Consider the following 23,888-nt stretch of genomic DNA (forward strand, 5'->3'; position numbering starts at 1 on the left):
AAATATTTGAAAATACATAATAATTCACAGTGAGAATTTATCATTTGTAGATTTTTAAGACCATTTGGACAAAAATATAGATTTTTCTAAGATACTAATTAGAACATGCAGATTACCTTTAAATATTTAAAAGAGATTCACAGGTTCTAGCCACCGTATAATGTGTTACATTTTAACAGACTTAAGGAAAACAAGACACTCCTGACTTCTAAAATAATGCAATTGTAGTTTGTACTCAGGCTTGTACATAAATTTTGATTAAATCTACATGTGGTAAGCACTGCCTTTCAAAATCTTCCTTTTTCTTCAATTATTTTAAATTTTTTGTTATAACCCATTATCAATACATCCCATATATAAAGTGCACACACACACAATCCTCAGAAGAAAATACCAAAAAAAAGGACAACAGCAGAAATGAAATTTGAAATAGCTTCATAGCTTTTCAAGTGCTTTGCAAAATCTTCTTTACTCGAGTTAAAAGCAATATGAAGTGCATGTATAATAAAATGTTTAGAAAAAGATTTGGTTTAGGGTTCAGCATTCATTTCATATTACTGAAAAGTGTGATTTTATGTTTTTGTTTTTCATAGAACAGGCATTCTAGTTTTTGTTACTTAATAGAATAAGGTAGTATGTGTTTTTCTTTGGGAGGTCATGTTTTATACATGTAGTAACATTTAATATGGTAAAACATTAATTTTTTAAAAGTTTGACTAATATTTAAGAATTGTCTTCACATAGTTAATGTGGGTTTCTAAAATATATCATTCTTAAAATGAAACAATGTATCTGCTAAATATTTTTATTGAAACAAGGAGTAAAATCTCACATGCATCTAGAACCACAGCTACTTTCTAGTCTCAAGTTACTTATCTTTCAAATAAAGTCATCTCCAAATCTGCTTAGGATGAAACTCTTGCAAAATAGAAAAGAAAAGACAACAGTTAAACTAAGTAAACATAAGAGGGTTATTTCCACTGAAGTGGATTTTGCACAAAAGCAGCACACAGTATCTTGTGTCAACATCTTTTAAACAGCTGGATGACATCTGCAAAGCCTGAAGATTTGAAAAAAAAATACTATTTATACTAAATGTATTAATAAAAATCTGTTCCGAGGTTTGCGAGAAATAAGTCCAATCTCCCTTTCCCCCCAAAGTATGCATGGTATATGTGCTAACTTACTGAATTCATCCTTCATGCAATTCCAGTTTATTAAAGAGGTTAAAAATTTATAAAACTCTGATGGGATATGGTTTTAATGCTTCATCACACTACCCATCATTTGCTTTTCAATCTAGATCAGAATGATCTTTCCTACTTCCCTGCAATCACCTACCTGCACAGCTAATATTTTCTGAATACTCTCCTGAGAGTCTGTCTGGAAGTTGGCCAGCCTCATCTGGCTGAAGAGGACCACCAGTTTGAAGTGCTCCTGCCACAGCCTGTGCATCCTTCTCTGCAGCTGACAGAGCTAAAGGCAAGAGGGAGGGGAGAAAACACAAGTTAGAGGAGGAGAGGAAATTAATGGCAGTGTTCAAGAAGAATGATGGAGAGAAATATAGAAAGCAGTCAATAGCCCATTCTGCACTGTACGGACCTGACAGGAATTTCACAGTCTTTTGATTTTTCAGCCCACTCATGTGCATTCATCAGAAACCAGTCACATCTGGCCGCCAGGATGGGGGGTTAATTTTCTCTAAATGCCTCAGCAGTTTTGTTCTAGCTGAGGCAAACTCTGTGACTGCAAAGCTGATGAGTAAAATATTTCTACTTCACCCAGTTTAACTCAAAACCGATAGCCTCGGGACATATTGAACCTTTCTTGAAAAAAATCATCTTTTGAAGCCGTTTTGAATGGCACATCAGGTCAAGCCAAAGTTTAAAAATGCAACTTTAAGACTTTGATGGACACCATCACTGCTTTTTTTCTCATAAAGCTTACCATTGCTTGGCAATGTGTGCTTTAGAGCATGACAAAACTAAAGAGAATTAACTTAGCCATCAACTGCTGAGGGAGAACAATAACAAGGAAGAAATTTCCAGCTAGAACTCCCTATTAATCTACCTCCCTCTGACCATGTGACATGGAAACATCTCACTGCACTAAAGCATAGAGGACGCGGTGTTAAGAAGTGACATGTTTAATACAGGATCTGTACAGAAAAAGAAAGAATTCGCCTATGACATATGATAGATCATTTGGAAATTTAATATAAAAACCAACAGAAAACAGTGGATGTTTTATCAAAACAATGTACATTTGCTCTTCAACAGTTACTGTAGGCACGCCATACAGAATTATTATAAGGCATTTTCAAAGGGATAAACATAAAATTAACAGTAAAAACAATTTTTTAAAAATCCCAAACATTTATAATGAGTGCTTATGTTATATATTTATAATGAATGCATATATCATATGTTTATACAATATAATATATTCTGTCACTGAAAACTCTTGGTTTTGGGAATGTGGATGATTGCTGATATCAGTTCCTTTTTAGCATATTTTGCAGAATGAAAAAACAAAATTTACATCCAAACATGTAATATCAAACACAATTTTTAAATTAAATACTTCCTCATACCAGAATAAAAACATGTTAAAAATGTGGCTATTTGGTGGGTTACATATACAGGATCCTCTGTAAAACATCAATAAGGAGTTTGTAAAATTTGGGAACTCTTTTGTATATATATTTCAATAAAAGAATTCACTTAACTAAATACTTGGTGTTGCATGTAAATTGTTTAACATCATTATCCTCGTTATGCATTGTTATAAACAACACATACGCATTTATGTTTGGTTCCCAGGAAAATAAAGCCTCTATTTTTGGTTAGTTGATTAGGAAGAAGAAAAGACTTTGAAAACTATAGATATTTCAGCTTACTAAATGCTGAATTACATTGTCCAGAACCAGTTTATGCACATTTCAGATAATTTGGGCTATTAAATTAAAACTTAGCATTATTATTTGAAGAGAAGTTTTGTCAAACTTAAAAAAAAATGGTGTTTTCTTTAGCACAAGCCAAGCCAGACAGTCAACGGGGGGAGGTATGCTGTATCTTGATATACTCATTAAGGCATTTGAAAAGTTTAGTTCATTGTGTATGTTCACAACTACATAAAGAGTCATATTAAGACTTTAATTATTGTTCAGGGACAGGGGAAGGGTCTGGGTATTGAGGGTTCAGGAATGGTCCATAGGAGTTAGCACTGGCCATGTATTACCTAATGTATGCATCAATGATTTAAATAATATTAATTAAATTTGCTTTAACAATAAGATGCAGAGCACATGTATATTTAAATTAGAAATTACTTCAATTGCAAACAGTGGGCAAGGCTAGAGAAGCTGACATTTAGTGTCAAGTAAACATTAATAACAGAAGAAAAGAACCATGACAAATATTCCTGAAAATAATTTCATAGCATATATATGTTTGAAATTTGTGTGATTTTTATACTGGTCTTCATTATTAAAATATGACCTTGCAATTTACAGATTTTTTTAAAGGGCAAAAATGGAAATGAATGTAAAGGAAATTTTACCTGCTTAAAAACTAAAATTATCAATCATTTTTACTAACAGGCTAGCTCATTTCTGAAATTACATGTGGAAATATATTTTGAAACACATATTGCAGTATAGTTCTTTATATACTACCTAAATATATTGTTTGCTGAGGTAAACATCCTGAATGAAGGGGCCATAATCTAATAGATAAATGCAATTTGCTAAATGAAGCTTAACTATAAATTGTCTGTTGTGGGTGGAGGCTCTGAAGAGATTAGATTTTTGCTATTTTCTTAACAAAGACAAATAATCTGTCAACTTTCTCAATTCTTTTCAATGTGACTTATTTAAACAACACAGTTCATAGGTTGATTGTGGGCCTGCTGAGATAGCTTCTTTGATTAACCCCAGTGTACAGCTGAGAAATCTATATTTTAAAGAGGTTAACTTGCTTTAGGTTATTTACTTCTGTCTAACTTCAAGTTTAAGTTATTAACCATGATGCCATATCAGTTAAAGTTCAATGGTTTTTCTTTCTCTCTCTGATATTTTAGCAGTCACTTCCAGATTAAGGATAGTGATAAAGACTGCTAGAAACACCCAAGGGTTCCGTAAACCTTTGCCACAGAGATTCCTGGAAAATAGGCTGTGATGCAAAATGAACATTTCTGTATGCTCGTTAGATATTAGTAAGAAGTGCATGATTAAACCTTATCACATAGAGTAGGTTTTCAAATTATTGTCTACCTCAGACCTTACCTTACTAGTTCGTTGTAATTTGGAATTTTTAAGACAACAACAAATGGAAGCCTACCTTGTACAAAAATTGGACAATAGACTATCAAGACAAGAAAAGTTCACAGCAATAAGCCAGAAATAAACGATTTTGAAAGAATGGCTGTAGGATGAACTCTTAGCTTTACTGAGTGGAATCAGATATCTCAGTGAAAAGTCACCTACAGCAAAATACCACTTTAATTTTCTCTAGTATTTTTCTTATTTCAAGGCTGTAGTTCTTTGGAGTCAGCTTAGCCCTCAGAATACCTTATTTCCCCCAAGAGATCATAGGATACTTGGAACTACACCTATGAACAAAGATTTGTTTGTCAAAGAAAATAATAAATTAATACTATTAGAGTAGCCACACATACGACAAAAAGCAAGTAAGGGAAAGATGAGCTGTAGAGGAATTCCTTAACAACAAGGTAAATTTTACAAGTGGGAGCTCTTCAGCATACGTAAACAAAGCAAACTGAATAGTAATGTTTTCTACAGCCACAAGTCAAATGAGGAGAAGCAGCTGTATGCAGTGTCTATTTTTATTCAGTTGTCTGTATTCTAGCTTGAGGTAGCCATAAAGGCCTTGAATTTATCCATATTCACATGTTAACTGAAGCTTCTTAAACAGAAAAGTTTTTTAAGGATCAAGTAAGAATGAGTAATATCTCAAAAAAGAGGCTTTTTTTTTTTTTTTTTTTGGGGGGGGGGGGGGGGGGGGTGGAAATCAATAGCTAAATAGGCCTATGGAAAAACAAGAACCAGGAAAAGGAAGAACTAAAGACAATCTTAAAGACAGGAGAACCAGCATTCAATAAAATAACATATGCACACAAACACATTTACACACGAAAGACAATAAGACTATTCAAAAGAATATTTAAGGAAAAAACAACTAAGATGCTGCCAAGAATGATTGATTATATCAAATAGCTATGACAACAATTATTTTAGGAAAGTGATTATGAAAAAACCCCATTTTAAGATGTCAGCAGACAGTGATCACTCAATAAATGTTTATTAAAATGGACTCAACATGAGCTGATAAAAGTTTACCTGATAAAGGGTATAAACCAAAAACTTCCATCAAACATTTTATTAAATAAACGTCAGAAATCTTCCTGTGGATGTCGGGCAAAATAAAATAAGGATAACAGAAATCAATACCTCTTTTTAAAACTTTATTGCTGATTCTTGTCAATACAATAAAAAAATAGAAGGACAAAAGATAGCTATAAGAGTTAGAAAAAATGCCGGGCACAGTGGCTCACGCCTGTAATCCCAGCACTTTGGGAGGCCGAGGTGGGTGGATCAACTGAGATTAGGAGTTCGAGATCAGCCTGACTAACATGGTGAAACCCTGTCTTTACTAAAAATACAAAAATTAGCCGAGCGCAGTGGCGGTCGTCTACAGGCCCAGCTACTCAGGAGGCTGAGGCAGGAGAATCGCTTGAACCAGGGAGGTGGAAGTTGCAGTGAGCCGAGATAGCACCATTGCACTCCAGCCTGGGAGACAGAGCGAGACTCCGTCTAAAAAAAAAAAAAAAAGGAGGTGACGAGGGTTTAGGAACTTTCTGCCTATAATATCTGCACCGAAAAATTAATAACTTTTTTTTTTTTTTTTTTTTTTTTTTAGACAGAGTCTTGCTCTGTCGCCCAGGCTGGAGTGCAATGGTGGGATCTCAGTTCACTGCAACATTGCCTCCTGGGTTCAAGAGATTCTGCTGTCTCAGCCTCCCAAGCAACTGGGATTACAGGCGACCTCCCACCACGCCGGGCTAATTTTTGTGTTTTTAGTAGAGCCAGGGTTTCGCCATGTTGGGCAGGCTGGCTTTGAGCTCCTAACCACAGGTATGACTCCCCGCACCCGACCCACTTTTATAAATCAGTATGACCAATTTAGAATTATAATAGAAAAATCGTATTTATTACCATAAAATAAAATGAAAGGTACTTAGGTTGGTATCTATTTAAAAATGGGCAAGATTTTATAGAGAAAGTTACAAAATATTTTGAAGAATAAGGACTGAATAAATCTAGAGGTACAGTGTGGTCATATATGAGAAAAGAGTGTCATGGACAAATCAGTTTTCCACAGGGTAGTCTATAATCTCATCAGGTTTTATGGAAGTTGATCTAAAATTCACATGGAAGAACAAAGGACTGAGAATATTTAATGAGACAACTGTGAAACAGGAGAACAAGCCTGAAAAATTTGACATGTGATATATACAATTTATCTTAAAGCTGTGGGAATTAAGAGTAATATTCGGATCATCCAAAGAGAGCATTTGATCAGCAAAGAGAGCTGAGTAACAGACACATGCATATAAAATGTAACACATGATAGAGATATCACTACAAATCAGTGCGGAAAGGATGGCTAATAATTGGCTATCTCCATGCAAAATAAAATAAAATGAGATCTTTAACTCACAACATACGGAAAATAAAAGCAAACTAGATTGAAATGAGGAAAGTTAACCTTTAACAATTTTTTAAAAAGCATGACACAACTTTATGCCTTTGAGGAAAGGAAGAATTTTTAAATAAAAATTAAAATGATAACTTCTAATGGAAAAAAATTGACAATCAAACCACATTTAATTTTTTTAAGTTAAATTTAAACAGAGTAACCATATAAGCTGCAGGTTTAGAGAAGATTTTAATAACACAGCAGACAAGGATTAATTTCTTTAACATATAAAAAACTCTTATAAGTCAATAATAAAAATAGAAACAGTATACCAGAAAAAAAATGGGCAAATTATACACATCTGCAATTAACATAAAAGGAAAGCCATTTGGCCTGAAAACATTTGAAAAGGTATTCAACTTTAATAGTAGCATATGAATAAATAAAATTCAAACTCATCCGATTGTCAAATACTAACACAATCTGTCAATATCAAATTTTGGTAAAGATGTGAAAAAAATTAAACTCATGTGCTGTTCAAATTTATGTATAATTTGATACAAAAACTTTGGAGAACAATTTATTATTTCGTATTGAAAATGAAGTTGTACTTTCCCTTTGATCCAGAAATCATACTTTAAGCTACATACTCTAGACCAGCAATTCTCAGCATATGGTTCCCAGACCATCAGGATTAGTATCACCTCAGAATGTTAGGAATACAGTCATTCAGACTCCCTGAATCAGAAACCTTGGGACCAGCAATCAGTGTTTTATCAAGATCTCTAGGTGATTCTAATGTATGCTAAAGTTTGAGATATATCTCTCTCAAAAAAAATGTCATATGTACTCAGGGAAAAACATGAAATACTTTCCATTTACAGCATTACTTGCTATAGTAAAAATCTGGAAACAATCTAATAGTCTTTGAAGTAATAAAAAATACATTATGGTATGTTTATACCCTAAACCACAGCATTTAAAATAAACTCACTGGCCATATATGGTGGCTCATGTCTGTAATCCCAGCACTTTGTGAGGCCAAGGCAAAGAGGATCACTTGAGCTCAAGAATTCGAAACCATCTTAAGCAACATAGTTAGACCCTGTCTCTAATAAAATAAAATAAAATAAAATAAAATAAAATAAAATAAAATAAACATGTTAACATTGCAGGTGGTTTGGATGTTAGAGAAACAAAAAAATCTTACAAATAATACTTTTTTAAAAATTTTATTACTATGTAAAAATGGCATTAAAAAATTGGAATGGTAAACACAAAAGGTTAATTAACCATGAGTAAGGAGGGGAATAATAATAGGAAGAGGCCGACTGAGGATTTTGAATGCATCTCTACTGGTTTAAACATGCAAAACAAAATGTCAGGATTTACAAATCTGGTAAAGTTACACAGAAATTTATTAGAAACTTCTTTACTTATTTATAGTTTATATATAACTCTGTAACTTACTGCATGCTTAGTTGTTTCATTAAAGAAAAAAACCTATGTTAATGTAACATCTCAAGAAAGGCATCCTCCATATTTTGTGGCTTAGAATGATTTACTTTCAGAGAATTTATTATAATTTGTTAAGAGTAGCCTATTATATTTGGCCATCTGCCAAAATACAAAAATAGCTTTTTGTACAATATTTGTGTTATATACCCACTAAATATGATCTTACCTATAATAAACAAAATATCCGAAATACTAAGTTTATATCATTAAGGAAAAAATTACTACTTTCAGCTGCCTCATAAAATTATTGGTATTTTCCTTCATCCCACTCATACAATTAACACAGTTGTTGGTTAGTGACTTCATAACTTATTTCATATGAAATTAAAGATGGCCATATGTAAAATATTTTCATGAGAATTTGAATTTGCTAGTTTCAAAAGGTAACCACAGAGCTCAGATGGTAAAAAAATATTAACCTTAATAAATAGATATTTTTGTCAGCTTATACACGTATCATGCTAATGTGTTGAAATAATGACTAGTATGTTTTTTCCTTAAAAAATTCTTTAAATTGTGCCTGTGTCTTACAGAACATAAATATAATTGAAAACACACTTTAGATAAAATTAAATCATTTTTAGAGACATATGGTACCAAAAATTAACTCCCCAAAGCACATCATTTAACTGGCTTTTGCAATTTAAGAACCCTGGAAAAAAAGAAAGGGAACGTTTCAAGGAAATGAGAAGTGTCCTTATAATGAATTTCTCCTTATAAGAATCAGACATAACAACAGTCTTTTTAATTAAAATACAAATACCATATGTATAGTTATCTGAAAATGAACTATAAATTGTTTTGCCAGGAAACAAAGACCAGTCAATACCAAAAACAAAAAGTCCTTTAGAATACAAAGATGATAGTAACTGGCAGGGTAGACAGTGCATGAACAGCACTCAAAGTTCTTTATCTATGAATGATGATTTGTTCATTCTGGATTTGTGAAAACAAACAACTGCTGGATTCAAATCTGTGAAAGAGATTTTCAAAAATACCTCATTTATACTTTTTTGGATGAAAAATATCTTTATAAAAACTGGAATTTCTAAAGATCCAGTTTCAACTAGTAGTTGAAAAGAACATAGAATTTTCCCACATGCAACATGAAAACCCATTAGATACAGAATCCAAACAGAAAATTAACAGAATCACTGCAATAAACAACCTTTATCAATACAACGTGTAGGACAAATATGAAAAGTGTGGAACAATTCCAAATTTTTGAAGTAAAAATTACCTCCCTGGATAAATTAGCAGGGCACACAGAATTTTTAGGGCAGTGAAAATATTTTGTATGATACCACAATGGCAGATACATGCCATTACACATTTGTCCAAACCTGTAGAATATACAACACCAACAGTGAACCCTAAAGTATGACCTTGGAGTGATGATGATGTGTCAATATAGGTTCACCAGTTGTAAGAAATGTCCCTCCTGGAGTGGGTTGTTGATCATGGAGGAGGCTATGCATGTGTGTGGAAAGGGGGTATACAGAAACTCTCTGTACCTTCCACTCCAGTTTGCTGCAAAGCCCAAAACTCATCTAAAAAATAAGATCTAAAAAAAAAAAAAAAAATCACTTCTCAGTACACTGGAGTGGGAATTGGGAGTGGTTACCTGGTGGTGACAATATGTGACAATTGTTAGAGGTTACAGTATTTCTGAAAGATGCACGTGTATGCATGGATTAACTCATCAGAGGTACCTGAACATTTGAGAGTTCATCTGATATGATTGGCAGAGAGTTTGGAAGTTTCTTGGGTAAGAAGCCTGCAACCTAAGAATAGAAATATTGTGAATAATACCTTGGGAGAAGATGAAGGCATTTCAGAAGTCCGTATTTCCTATCTACAAACACAGTCAAACAAATAGGCCAACTGTAGAAGCAGCTCTAAGATTTATTCACATTTGACAAAGAGGAGAAAAAAATGCTGTATCCTGTAGATTTGCATTTGCACCTTAGGTAATCTAATTAAAATCATATTTAAAGCTTTGACAAAATATGATAAAGGCCATCTGGAAAAAAATAATGAGCTTTTCCTATAGGAATTTATTTTAGATAGAAAGAAGGTAGATAGATAATAGCACAAATACATTCATTCATTTGCACTAGAATATTCAAATAATGATTACAATTTCAAGCTGCTTGTTATAAGTTTTCACATACTGAAAGCATACTGTGTTTCTCAGTTTCTGACAGATAAAACTGATAAGTGAAGGTATGTGCATGCAATTTTAATTCAACAGTGATGTGAAGTACAGCTCACAAGGCAAACAGTGTAAGCCTTATCGGTTCTGTTTATTGTAATAACCCAAACAATAGCAATTATAAACTACTCCACAGATTTTTGGCAAGGCAGGAATGACAGACATAAAAAATCCAGTTAATACTGAGCTATTTATAGTACTCAGTTACCAAGCTATACATGTACATACAATATACAAATATCAAAAGTAATGAGATATTTATTACCAAATCCATTCCATAGACTAGTGTTAAAGATCACATAGCTCATTTCTAGAAATATCTTTTATCAACTGCTTAGATGTACTTAAGAAAAATAAGACCCACGTGCACTCCCAATTTTGGAGCTGGCATTTAAGAAATTTAAAGAATAATTTTTAATTACTCTAATTATATAAAAATAATATATTTCTTAATTCTGCATTTGGATCTCTGCTAATACATAAAACCTTGGTATGACAGAGAAAGCTGGTCCATACAGACACTACTACTTTTTGTATTGAATAGTTAAAAATCAAGTCTATCCTTTTATATGAATATGCAAATACATTTCTTTGTATACTTTATAATTATAATACACACTATTACATATAACAGATAATAATTCATCTTTTTTCATATTTAATAGTAACAATCTGCAAAACGTAAAACCTTCTTAGTTTGATAATTTGGTTCTGAAATAAAATTACTACATTCTGATAGATATTTGATAAAAATGTGTAAAGACAGTAGTTTATATATTTTGCTTAAGTTGCTAAAATTCACACTCAAATCCCATGAAAAATTCAATAAGAAATAAATGAATGAAAGTATATGCTTAATTCTAAAATTATTGTTCCCTGTGATTGAAAAAACTGTTAAACCAAGAATAAAACAAAATTATTTAATAAAATTACCCTCACAATAAAAATTTAACTATTCTCAAATGAATAATTGTTTAAAAATGGTTTAAAATAGAATTACATGACAGCTAAATATGAAATATACTGTCAAACATAGAGATGAACATATTTTTGAAGCATACACTTCCTTGCCTGCTTGTCAGTCTTTTGCCCAAAAGTAATTAAGTCCCTTGATTTTAAAATGTGGCCAAATAAATGGTCTAAGCTGGCTCTTTTGGTTTTCATTTATGAGCTGTGGTTGAGCAATTTTCTCTGATGATTATCCACAGTATATCTTTATATCTTCTGAGAACCACTTACTTTAATGCAAAAAATCAAGAAAATGTTTTAAAAATTACATTTACCTAAAATTAATTCACAATAAAAACATTATTCAAAAAAGATCAATGATAGAGCTCATTGGTTTATTTCAAAATTTCAAGAAGAAATATAGTATATCTCTATTTTTAAAACATCAAATTTCATTATAAATACCCCCAGCATTTTTATTTCTTTTACACACAAATAAACAAAAATGCTTATGAAATTATTTGTTTTAAACAATTATAAAAAATTCAACAGCAAATGTAAATGTAAATAAAATAAGCCACATAATCATGCAATGCAGGACAGTCTAACTGTAGAAACTAGTCTACAGCGATAAGAATCATGGGTCAGCACTATGGGAGGCCGAGGTGGGCGGATCACGAGGTCAGGAGATCGAGACCATCCTGGCTAACACGGTGAAACCCTGTCTCTACCAAAAATACAAAAAATTAGCCGGGCGTGGTGGCGGGCACCTGTAGTCCCAGCTACTGGGGAGGCTGAGGCAGGAGAATGGCGTGAACCCAGGAGGTGGAGGTTGCAGTGAGCCGAGATCTCGCCACTGCACTCCAGCCTGGGGGACAGAGTAAGACTGTCTCAAAAAAAAAAAAAAAAAAAAAATCATGGGTCAGAAAGTATAAGCTTCATTTAGAATGCAAAACTCTTATGATCCTATTATTGTCTTAGCTTCTTGTTAGTGATCTAGAATTGTTCTGGCACTAGAAGGATGGCAATAAGAAGAAGAAAATCTGAAAAGTAGTGCAAATTGTCACAGATGCCCAAAATTTATAAACTCATTTGCTGGCTTGCACTGGTATATATAATTAAATCCAGGTTATGACAAATATTATCAAATATATTCATAATAAAATAATGCTTTTCACATATTAGTAACTAATACCATTCTTTCAGAAAACATTGTGAACTAAATTCAAGATACTCAAAGAATCTAAAAAGAACAAAAGCAGCAATGATTAATATAAATGAAATAATATTGACTCATATTAAGGAAACTACAGATGTTCTACCACAGTCTGCAAATTTATGATGCTAGTAGTAGAAAGAAGGATCATTGGATATTTGAAAACCTGAGCAGGTCTAGGTACTACTGGGCTATGTGACTTAGTGTCATTTGAACCTTAGTTGTCTCATGTAAGGAACAAGTATAGTTCTACTAAACTAGATTCAATATAAAGTACTTATTCTTAATCTAGGAAGATATTTTTGCTTTTGCACTGTTTCTAACAACAGAAATATAACATTTTAGATAGGGTTTTGAGTTTTTTGGCCTAATTTAGTCCATGTATTTTGAGAATAGGCAAAATGTAATGAAAAATTATGAAAAAGACTAAGATTTCACTAGACACTCTGAAGAGTGCTTTAATTTTAAAACAAGATCAATTCTTTACACAAATATTTTTATTGCATTGATGGGGTTAGAACACATAAGAAATTCCCACAGGAGAATCTGCAGAACCATCAGTGAAACTTGAGTACTGAGTAGTCACCAATTCCAGGTAAGTGAATGATCTCTGCATTTATACTGTCTAAGCCTAGAGTAGAGCTGAGGACTTCTAAGTTTTTGTTTTCCCCTTGGCTTGAAGGAGAAGCTAGTGCAAATTCTCTCTGGAAGAAAGCAATCTTAAACTGGGACACCAGTTTCACAGAGATGAAGATCTATTAACTTCTAGTCAACTAAAATATTAATACATAGTAGAAACAATGAGATTTGCAGGAACAAACAAAAACTACCAGGAAGAGTGTTATTTCAGAACAAGGATAATAAAGAGACATTTTAGATAAACTGAAACAGAGTTCATTTCTATTGAACCTTCTAGAAAGGATGTAATTCAGAAAAAAGGAAAATGATTCCACGGAGAGGCTCTGAGTTGCAAGAAGGAATGGTGAATAAGAACAAAACAGGTAAATACGTAAAGTCAAATAAACATTCCCTGTATAAAATATTAACAGCAATGCTAATAAAATTATAATAACTAATTAAAGAGTATAAAAGAATCATGGAAACTAAAATGTTTTATAATAATATTGTGTATGTCTGAAGTTCAGAAGTCTGAATTAAAATTCTCTAACTCAGTATATTGCATGATAGTTAAAATATGTGCTGTAATAAATAAAATATCAAGTATATTTTAAATTAAATATGCATAGTCTATTTAAAGTACAATAAAAATAAAATTTCAAATAAAAGGTTAAATATAGTGTTTGACCTTCAAGAAAAGGAGCAGAAAAAGCAGAATAAGAAAAGATAAACAAGAGTCTTCAATCAACTAAAAAGGCAGGTAGAGAAAAAGGAAGTAGTAGAAAAAAAATATCAAAACACAAAAAGATACTAGAAAGAGGTAAAATGTATAATTGATTACAATAACCATAAATGGATTATACTTTTCAGTTAAGACAGACAGAAGATTAGATTTAGAAAACGATGCTTACATATATTTTACATGAAACACATTAAAAACTAAAAGATAGTCAAGATAGAAACTAAAAAATAAAAAAAAAATAACTGAATACAGGCATATACTAGCACAATGAAACCTTGAGTATATTAAGCAAAAGAGACCTTAAGACAAATAGTGTTCTTAGATAGAGATTATTCATATCCATATATATATATCTAGATCTATAGATATCAACACATCAATTTTGGCAAATCAAAAAATAATGGTGATGATTGACAGGCCTAATAAACTTGATCTAGCATATATGTATATATGCATAGATATGTATATATGCATAGATCTAGTATATATGCATATATATGTGTACATACAGATATACATGCACATGCTCCAAATTATAAATTACACCATCTTCTTAAGCATACGTAAACATTAAAACTTGTAACTTACATACATTAAAACATAAACTGTATAAAATCTTATGAGATCATAAAGCAAGTATTTTATTTATTTTATTTATTTTTGGTTTTTTTGTTTTGTTTTGTTTTATATCACTTTATTCTCACAACAGTGCTATAGTGTAAGTACTTTTCTTATTTTTTTCTGTTTTATTATACTTTAAGTTCTAGGGTACATGTGCACAACGTGCAAGTTTGTTACATCTCTATACATGTGCCATGTTGGTGTGCTGTACCCATTAACTCGTCATTTGCATTAGGTATATCTCCTAATGCTATCCCTCCCCTCTCCCCACACCCCACAATAGGCCCCGGTGTATGATGTTCCCCTTCCTGTGTCCAGATGTTCTCATTGTTCAATTTCCACCTATGAGTGAGAATATGCAGTGTTTGGTTTTCTGTTCTAAAGCAAATATTTCATTACAATGAACTGACATCATATAAACTATGTTCCTGACAACAAAGTAACTAAATTAGAAATCAGAAAGCAAAACAAACAAAACAAAAATATCTATATATCCTTAGACATTTATGAGAAAGGTTAAAAATAATACATTTGGCTGGACGCAGTGGCTCACGTCTGTAATCCCAGCACTTTGGGAGGCCGAGGCGGGTGGATCGCCTGAGGTCAGGAGTTTGAGACCAGCCTGGCCAACATAGTGAAACACCCTACTGCGTGGTGGCAGGTCCCCTGTAATCCTAGCTACTCGGGAAGCTAAGGCAGGAGAATCGCTTGAACCTGGGAGGCGGAGGTTGCAGTGAGCGGAGATTGCGCCATTGCACTCCAGCCTGGGAAACAAGAGTGAAACTCCGTCTCAAAATAATAACCATAATAATGATAATAATAATAATAATACATTTATCAAAGTAAATCATAAAAAGTTGTTGGCTGATGCGTTGGCTCACGCCTGTAATTCTAGCACTTTGGGAGACGGAGGCAGATGGATCATCTGAGGTCAGGGGTTCAAGACCAGCCTGGCCAACACGGCGAAACCCCGTCTCTACTATAAATACAAAAATCAGCCGGGTGTGGTCGCGCGTGTCTGTAATCCCAGCTACTCAGGAGGCTGAGGCAGGAGAATCACTTGAACCCAGGAGGCGGAGGTTGCAGTGTGTCTAGATCGTGCCACTGCACGCCAGCCTGGGTGACAGAGTAAGATTCCATCTCAACAATAAATAAATAAATAGTTAATTATTTAATACTGAGTGCTAAATAAATAAATTTCAAATATGTAGGATGCAACCAGATGATACTTAAGGGGGTTTATGGCCAGGTGATATTTATTCTAGGAATGCAAGACTTGAAAAAAAACTAAACATACAATTTACCCACCACATTAACCCCCAAAAAGGAGAGAAACTATATGATCATCCTATTGGATGGAGAAGATGCATTTGAAAAAATTTAAGACTCATTTGTGATAATAACAATCAGTATCTTGTTTCTGTGTACACAGGTTGGCAACATTTTTTTCTGGAAGGAGCTAGATACTAAATATTTAATCTTTGTGGGCCAAACTACCTGTGGCAGCTACTTAACTTTATTGATTTAGCTTGAAAGCAGCCACAGAAAAGATGTAAATAAATGACCGGGCTGTATTACAATAAAACTTTAATTACAGAATTTGCATGTCATATAATTTTCATGTGTCAAATATTTCCTTCCTTTGATATTTTCCAAACTATTTAATAATATAAAAACCATTTTTGGCTCATAAGCAGTAACAAAGCAAGCGGCAGTCCAGATTTAGCCAGCGAGCTGTAGTTATACAACATCGTATTGGGGGCCTGAGGAATGTAGTGAGATAAGAAAAAAACCCACATATAATAAAAAATACACATACGTCAAAGGAAAGAACCTGTCATTGATTATTCATACAGATAATACAAGATAATTTACTGTTAAGTTACAAGAAATAATGAGAAACTTTTGACAAAGGCTGCATGTGAGAGGAGCCGGGCACATTCCTCAGCCCCGGGCTCAAAACAAACAAGCCCAGTACAAACACATCCCATCCTCCCATCCCACCACATATCTCTCAAACTTCCTGAGCCCAGTACAAACACCACCTGGAAGGTCTCCGATAAGGAGACAGCCGTTCAAGATTTTACTGAAAGCACGGGAACCGAAAGAATTCCTTTGTTCCCCTGTAACTTTCGGGCTATAAAAAAGCAAGCACTCGCATTGTTCGGGGCCCTCTTGTATGCTGTGTAATGGAGGGACCAGGTTCGAACTTGTCATAAAGATCCTTGCCGCTTGGCTTTGACTCTGGACTCTGGTGGTCTTCTTTGGGGAACAAAGGGTCTGGGCATAACATCTGGGGGCTCGTCCGGGATTCCCCAAGCCCACCAGACCCCTGGTCAACGGATCTGCTAGGATCGATCTACTGATAGGTGAGCTGGCTCGTCTCCGTTTGTCTGTCTGTGTCTGTGTCTCTATGTCTGTTCTGAATCTGAATCTGTGACTCGCGAGGTCTGAAACTGGAGCTGGCACAGTCCTGGCGGACGCGCTATAGGACGGCCAGTGGAGACCGGTGGGAGACGTCCCCTGGCTCTCGTCTGATCTGAACTGCCCCGAGCCGGCCCGGCGGTTTGGGCAGGCTGTCTCTGGATCTTGAACTGCCCTGAGCTACCGGCTTGGCGGTTTGGGCAGTAGCTGTCTCTGGATCTGAACTGCCCTCAAGCGCCGGCTTGGGGTTTGGGCAGTAGCTGTTCCTCGATCTTGAACTGCCCCGGAGCGCCAGTCTGGGCGTGTTTGGGCAGTAGCTGTCTCTGATCTGAACTGCCCTCGGAAGCATCACGGGGTTTGGGCAGTAGCGTTCTTGATCTGAACTGCCCTCAGCCGGCGGCCTGGGCAGTAGTTGTCTCGATCTGAACTGCCCGGAAACCGGTTTGGGGTTTGGGCAGTAGCTGTCTCTCGATCTGAACTAAAGGCCCGGTTTTTTCTGGGGTTTGGGCAGTAGCTGTCTTTGATCTGAACTGCCTCCCTAGCCGGGTTTGGGGTTTGGACAGTAGCTGTCTTCGATCTGAACTGCCCCCGCAAGGCCGGGTTCGCGGTTTGGGCAGCAGCTGTTCCCTGATCGGGCTGGCCGGAGCACGATCGCGGGACTAACATCATTAATAAGTCAGATCAGATTTCCTTTGCAGGGATTCAAACCTACATTCCCTTACAGGAAGAGACTACAAATTATTACAGGATGTGGCAATACCCAGAGCACCTTCTATCTCTTTACAAATAATTTCAAAGAAGTAAGAGTGGGGGCCAGATCTTGGCATGGAAATCAGGAAAGGAAAGCTAATTACTCTGTGTCGTCCAATGGCCTGCCTTTGATGTAGGGTGGCCACCCGGCGGACCTTCCGACGGCGGGGTCACTAGTAGGGTAAAGTCCAAGATTTTCCTACCTGGGCGCAGCAGGTATGGCCACTTAGATTAAATCCCATATATCTCATATGGCAGGACCTTGTTGAGAACCCGGGCCTTGGCCGTCCCTTCCACTAGCCTCTGAACTCCCTGTGTGTGTAGCGCACTGGTTGCTCACCACTCAAAATCCAAGCAACCAACTGCCCCCCATCCTGTTCTACCTGGGATAGCTGGGACCCACTGTGCCCACAGAACTCTCCGCATTCCCTCCGGCCCTGGCCCCGGCTGAGTCACGGGAGGGAGCAGGCGGAGGGGAGGCGGCCGCACACACGGGCCCGCTGATAGGAAGGTAACTTTGGAGGGCCACGGGCGACTCGAGGCGACTTCGCTGGGCTAGGCCCCCCAGCCGCTGACTCCACGGTGGGTTTTACCTCTTCGAAATAGGACTCAGATGACATACAGGAATCCCCAGGCTCCAGTACTGGCCATTCTCCACCAGTGATCTGTTGTATAACTGGAAGACTCCAGAGTCCTCGGTTTTCAGACAACCCCAAAAGATTTACTGGTTTTACTGATAGTGTCATGTTCACCCACCAGCCCACTTGATGATTAGCTTTTCAGCAGCTCCTCCTAATCTTGTTTACCACGGAAGAGCGAGAGAATAGCAGGTAGAGCTAGAAAGCTGGTCCCGGGGACGACGGTCAACCGACTGCCAACCCTCGGACCCTCATAAACGGGACTCCTTTCCTCTGACCAGGCCGGCATGGATTACAACACTGCAGAGAGGTAGGGACGGCACTTTTATCATAGACTTCTAATGGTGGGTCTCCTCGGCAGCTGCTCAAAGCCCACTAATTTTGGCTAGCATATTCTATTCTGCAGGGGAAAGACAGAGAGCCCAGCCACCTCCACTTAGAGGACAGTACACCCCATAGATCCAGAGGCTCCAGGAAGTCAGGCAGCTGTTGTAATGTCTTTCAGAATCAGGCAGCCCATATTAAAAAGAAAACTCCAGAAATTAGAAGACTTGGAAGGAAAGCGATTCAAGACCTCCTTCAGATAGCCCAGCAGCAGGTTTACAATAACAGAGATACTCCAGAGGAAAGGCACTTAAGGCCACTGAAAATGACTGGGCGTCCGGCAGCAGTGGTACAGAAAGAGCATCTAAGGGCTGTAGAGTACACTCCAACCTTAGGTGGCCCCCAGGCATGATAATCTGAGAAAAGACCAATGTGCCTACTGCAAGGAGGCTGGCCACTGGGTAAGAGACTGCCCCAAAAGAAACAACGAGGACAGGGACCCCTAGGTCTACACCCTGCATTAGTCACTCAAGATACGAAGACTAGGGAAGACGGGGTTCGATCTCCCTAACCTAGGGTAACTTTGCAAGTGAGGGGTCCCCAGTCCAGTTCTTGGTCGATACGGGAGCACAGCACTCAGTCTTAGTTGCTAAAACTAATGGAAATTATCCTCCAAGTCCCTGGGGTACAAGGGGCCACAGGAGTTAAGAAATACCCACGGACACAAAGAACAGTAACCTCGAGCCAAGAATAACCCATTCTTTCCCTGGTCATCCCTGAGAGCCCCTGTCCCCTATTAGGAGAGACCTGCTAACTCAAAATGGGAGCACAGATCCATTTCCTCCCTGAGGGGCCGGGTCGACTAACTCCCACAATCGCCCGTCCGCCCTGGACTATAACCCTAGAAGATGAGTGCACTGCTCCACCAGGAGAGCTTGTAGCGCCCCTGACCAGGACATAGCAACCTGGGCTCCAATATCCAGAAGCTATGGAAACGGGGTTGAGACTAGCAAAATGGCCTGCCCTGCCTTGTTTGCTTGTCTTAAGCCTGGGATAGACTCCCCTGCAAGCGGTACCTTCTTAATACCCGACATGCCCCTAGAGGCCAAGAAAGGAATTGCCCCGCATATCCGCCTGCCTCCTTGACCAAGGGGTCCTTCGGCCCCATGTCACGCTCTGGAATACCCATTGTTGCCGGGTAATGAAACCTAATAGTGGAGAGAATACAGACCTGTATAAGACTTTAAGAGAAATCAATAAGAGGGTTGTGGACATACATCCAACTGTGCCTAACCCGTGAGATACCCTCCTGAGTACCTTAAACCCTAAAACATCAATGGGTGGCACTGTTTTAGATTTGAAAGATGCTTTCTTCAGTTTGCCTTTAGCCCTCAGAGCCAAAAGTTTTCTCGGGCCGAAAGGGAATGACCCTTACAGGGCATAAGTGGCCAACTGACATGGATCAGGCTGTCAAGAGGGATTTAAAACCCTCCACCCTGTTCGATGAGGCCCTCCATGAAGACCTGGGTGAGTACCGATGCAAACACCCTGAAATAACTTTACTACAGCATGTTGATGACCTCCTAATTGCTGAGACCCAAGAAGCTTGCATCCAAGGGACCAAGGTCTCTTACAAGCTCTGGGGAATCTGGGCTACTGAGCCCCGCAAAGAAAGCTTCCAAATCTGTAAGCCAGAGGTAACATATCTAGGTACCTGCTTAAAGAAGGGCAGCTGGTTAACAGACGCTCGAAACAAACTGTTCTGCAGATCCCTCAGGCTACAATCCACCCGACAAGTGAGGGAATTCCTGGGTCGGGCGGATTTTGCAGATCTATGATACCTGGGTTCGCAGAACTGCTAAACCCTTGTATCAGGCAACCCGGGCAGCAGCGCCATTTAATTGACAGATCGGCTTCAGTCGGCTTTCCTTAACAGATTAAACCGCTTTTACTTCTGTATCTGCACTGGGCTACCTGATGTTACCAAGCCCCTTCCACCTATATGTGGACGAATACGGTAAGTCGCTAAGGCGGTATTAACTTCAGAACTTAGGCCCTGGAGGAGGCCAGTTGCCTACCTTGTCAGTTAGTTAGACTCCAGTGCTGCTCGGTGGCCCCCCTTGTCTCGAAATGATTGCGCCACGGCCTGATGGCAAGATGCTGATAAACTTGTCATGGACAAGAATTAAGGTCGCCACATTACGCCATTGAAGGTGTACTCAAACAGCCACCTAATCGATGGATGAGTAACCGCTCACCTACCTCTCACCAAGGACTACTACTAAATCCTCTCAGATAACTTTCCTGCCCCCTTAACGACCTTAAACCCTGCCTCGCTGCTGCCCAACCCGGACACCTGGACGCCCCACTCCATGACTGCACCGAGATACTAGCTCACAGGTGCACGGAGTTCGAGAAGACCTGCAGGACCGCCCACTTCCTGGACGACCTCGCTTGGTTCACTGGATGGGAGCAGCTTCATGCATCAAGGCCAGAGGTGACGCTGGATGGCAGTGACTTCAGAGACTGAGGTAATCTGCGAAGCCCTGCCCTCGGGACATCGGCCCAGAAGGCCTAACTGGATAGCCACCCAAGCTCTAATGCATGGGAAGAAGCTGACAGTATACAGACAGCCGACATAAGCTTTGCAACGGCGCATATACATGGGGCCATTTGTTTATAGGTTACTGGACGCTGAAGGAAAAGAGAGATAAAAACAAGCAAGAGAGATCCAGCCCTGCTAACAGCCCTATGGAGGCCAGAAAGGCCATTGTGGCATTGCCCAGGCATCAGAAACCAACTACTCCAACTACCAAGGCAACTTTCTGGCAGACCAAACTGCAAGGAATGTGGCAGCGCTCCCAGCCAACTCTTACACTCCAGCCTCGACCTCGGCCCCCTGACTCTGGGCTATTTCTGAATAGCCCAGAACAAGATTCCAGTGGATTGACAATAAACTTCCCTGAAAACAAATCCAGAATGGGTGGTGGGATTGATACTAATGACCAAACCATCCTACCAGAAAATTAGGACAACAGGTGTTAGAAAAACATTCATCGAACGCCCACTCCAAATGTGGATGATAGACCTGATCAGACGCTTCTCCAAGCTCAATCAGACATATAGCTGAGATGGCCAGCAGCATCGTGACAAGTTGTAAAGTCTGCCAGCTTAACAAATTCCTGATACCCCCAATCTCAAGCTGCAACAGGAACAAGGCTCAGGGAACCAGGCCTGGTATCTACTGGGAAGTAGATTTTACTGAAATAAAGCCAGGAAAGTACGGTACTGGTACTTACTTGTCTTTGTACATACTTTTCAGGGGGTGGACTGAAGCATTCCCAACCAAAAAAAGAGAAACTGCTCAGGTCGTAGCAAAGAAAATTTTGGAAGATATCCTTCCCAGGCATGGCTTCCCGGCCCAGATAGGGTCAGATAATGGGCCCGCCGCTAAGGTAAGTCAGGATTTGCCCATCCTTGGGGCAAATTGGAAAACCCATTGCTTACAGGCCCCAGAGTTCAGGACAGGTAGAAAGGATGAATCGGACCTTTAAAAGAGACCTTAACTAAATTGACTATGAGACTGGCGCTAATTGGGTAGTCCTTCTCCCTCATTTGTTCCGGGTCTGCATACTCCTTACACAGACTGGCCCATCACCCCTTATGAAATCATGTATAGACCCCACCCCCAGTTCCTGTAGCCTAAAAGATGATCTGCTCAAGTCTGAAACAGAAAAATGTCTTGAACTCTTATTTTCCCTAGCTAAGCCTTGCAGAAAATTCATCAAGAAATCTGGCCCAAGCTGAAGGAACTATATGAGACCGGTCCGCCGACACCCCATCCTGCATCTCAGCCGAGACTGGGTCCTGGTCACGACAATTTGGCTGTAAGACCCTAGAACCCAGGTGGAAAGGACCACCCAGGTACTCCTAACCACACCCACCACAGAAGGTAGAAGGCACGCCGTGGATCCGCTTACACTCCACGCCACCGGGTGGACTCCAACCTCCTCACCTCCTGGGACACCACGGCGCGCTGAAGACTCAGACACGTGGACTGTGGACAGAGCTAAGAACAACCCTTAAAATCCCTACCCCATGCCGACAAGTATAGCTCACTGCAAACATGCAGTTAGGTAGTCTGACTTCTAACGCGTTAGTCGCCTCTAGTGGCTGCTAGAAAACATAAAGCCAGCCTCTAATCCCTTGTTCAGAGACTCTAGTTTCAGTGAAAACTAAAACCCACCCCAAAAACCCCATAAGCCCGAAATTAGTGGTACAGTGCAGTCAGTTCTCCTCAGGGTGCAATAATAGCCCAATTTTTTACTTCAAATTCCCACTGATTCCCAATAGCCAAACCAGTGCACCAATGATATAGTTTCGGTATGATCAGACTTAATACAATTGTAAGCATCTATTGGTGGCACCAAAAGGCCCTTATAACTATTGTATCGTCCATACCAATGGTGGGGTGGAAAAGAACAGACAAACCCCCAGATGGCCCCTTCCATCGTAGGAGCTCAGATGGAGACCTTTCATATACATGGCGCTAGAGACCCTGAACTCCCTGGCTGACCACGCCAACACGGGCTGTATACTACCTCCGCTTCCACATGCAGGTCAGTAGCCACCCTCTATCTGTGGCGTGGGTCTAGTGCAGGCACGCCCCTGGTCCATGGAAATATGTCCACACAAGAAACCTACTGACACAAGATTTAATGGGCCCTTTTCCTGGTTAAATTACGCAAGAAGGATTAGAACTTGCTAACCTTTTACAGGGACTTCACAGCCTGTCTGCTTTACTTTCTCTGTGTGCTAATTTAGTGCCCGCCTTAACTGCTGTCCTCAAGGATCCCTCTACTCCTGCCTGCCAACAACCACCGCAACCTCTCATATGCCCCCTATCCCTAACGTTGCCACTCATACCTAAACCCCAGCCAAGAAAAGTTTCCCAATGTTTCTCAGAACCACTCCAGCCTCTGCAGCATCATTTCGCAACGCTTCCCTAATATCACCTTAAGGGCTCACAGGCATATTCTTCTGGTGTAATGGAACATTATCTAAAAACCTATCAAGCCCCTCTCTCTGTTACCAACCTACTGTGTGTCTTCCTGTCACATTAGTTCCCCGGGTTGACTCTTACTTTATTGCTGGT

The 23,888-nt window shown here is 38.5% G+C and overlaps 1 protein-coding gene across 8 annotated transcripts in view; it reads right to left on the reverse strand.

Moving 5' to 3' along the window:
• CCDC178 (coiled-coil domain containing 178) overlaps positions 1 to 23,888 on the reverse strand; it is a 513,950-nt gene that overhangs the window by 45,832 nt on the left and 444,230 nt on the right. For 4 of the 8 annotated variants that reach the window (XM_021930026.2, XM_021930025.2, XM_021930022.2 and 1 more), the window contains 2 exons: positions 1,342 to 1,476; positions 790 to 1,060 (listed from right to left, as the gene is read on the reverse strand). In XM_021930026.2, coding sequence (XP_021785718.2) covers positions 953 to 1,060; positions 1,342 to 1,476 — 243 coding nt within the window. In that variant the 3' untranslated portion in view covers positions 790 to 952. Of the gene's footprint in view, positions 1 to 789; positions 1,061 to 1,341; positions 1,477 to 23,888 lie in introns of those variants that run through there. The other 4 variants (XR_002518666.2, XM_021930027.2, XM_017951655.3 and 1 more) reach the window with 1 other exon arrangement.

The sequence above is a fragment of the Papio anubis genome, chromosome 19 (genome assembly GCF_008728515.1).
Source record: "Papio anubis isolate 15944 chromosome 19, Panubis1.0, whole genome shotgun sequence".
Lineage (NCBI taxonomy): Eukaryota > Metazoa > Chordata > Mammalia > Primates > Cercopithecidae > Papio > Papio anubis.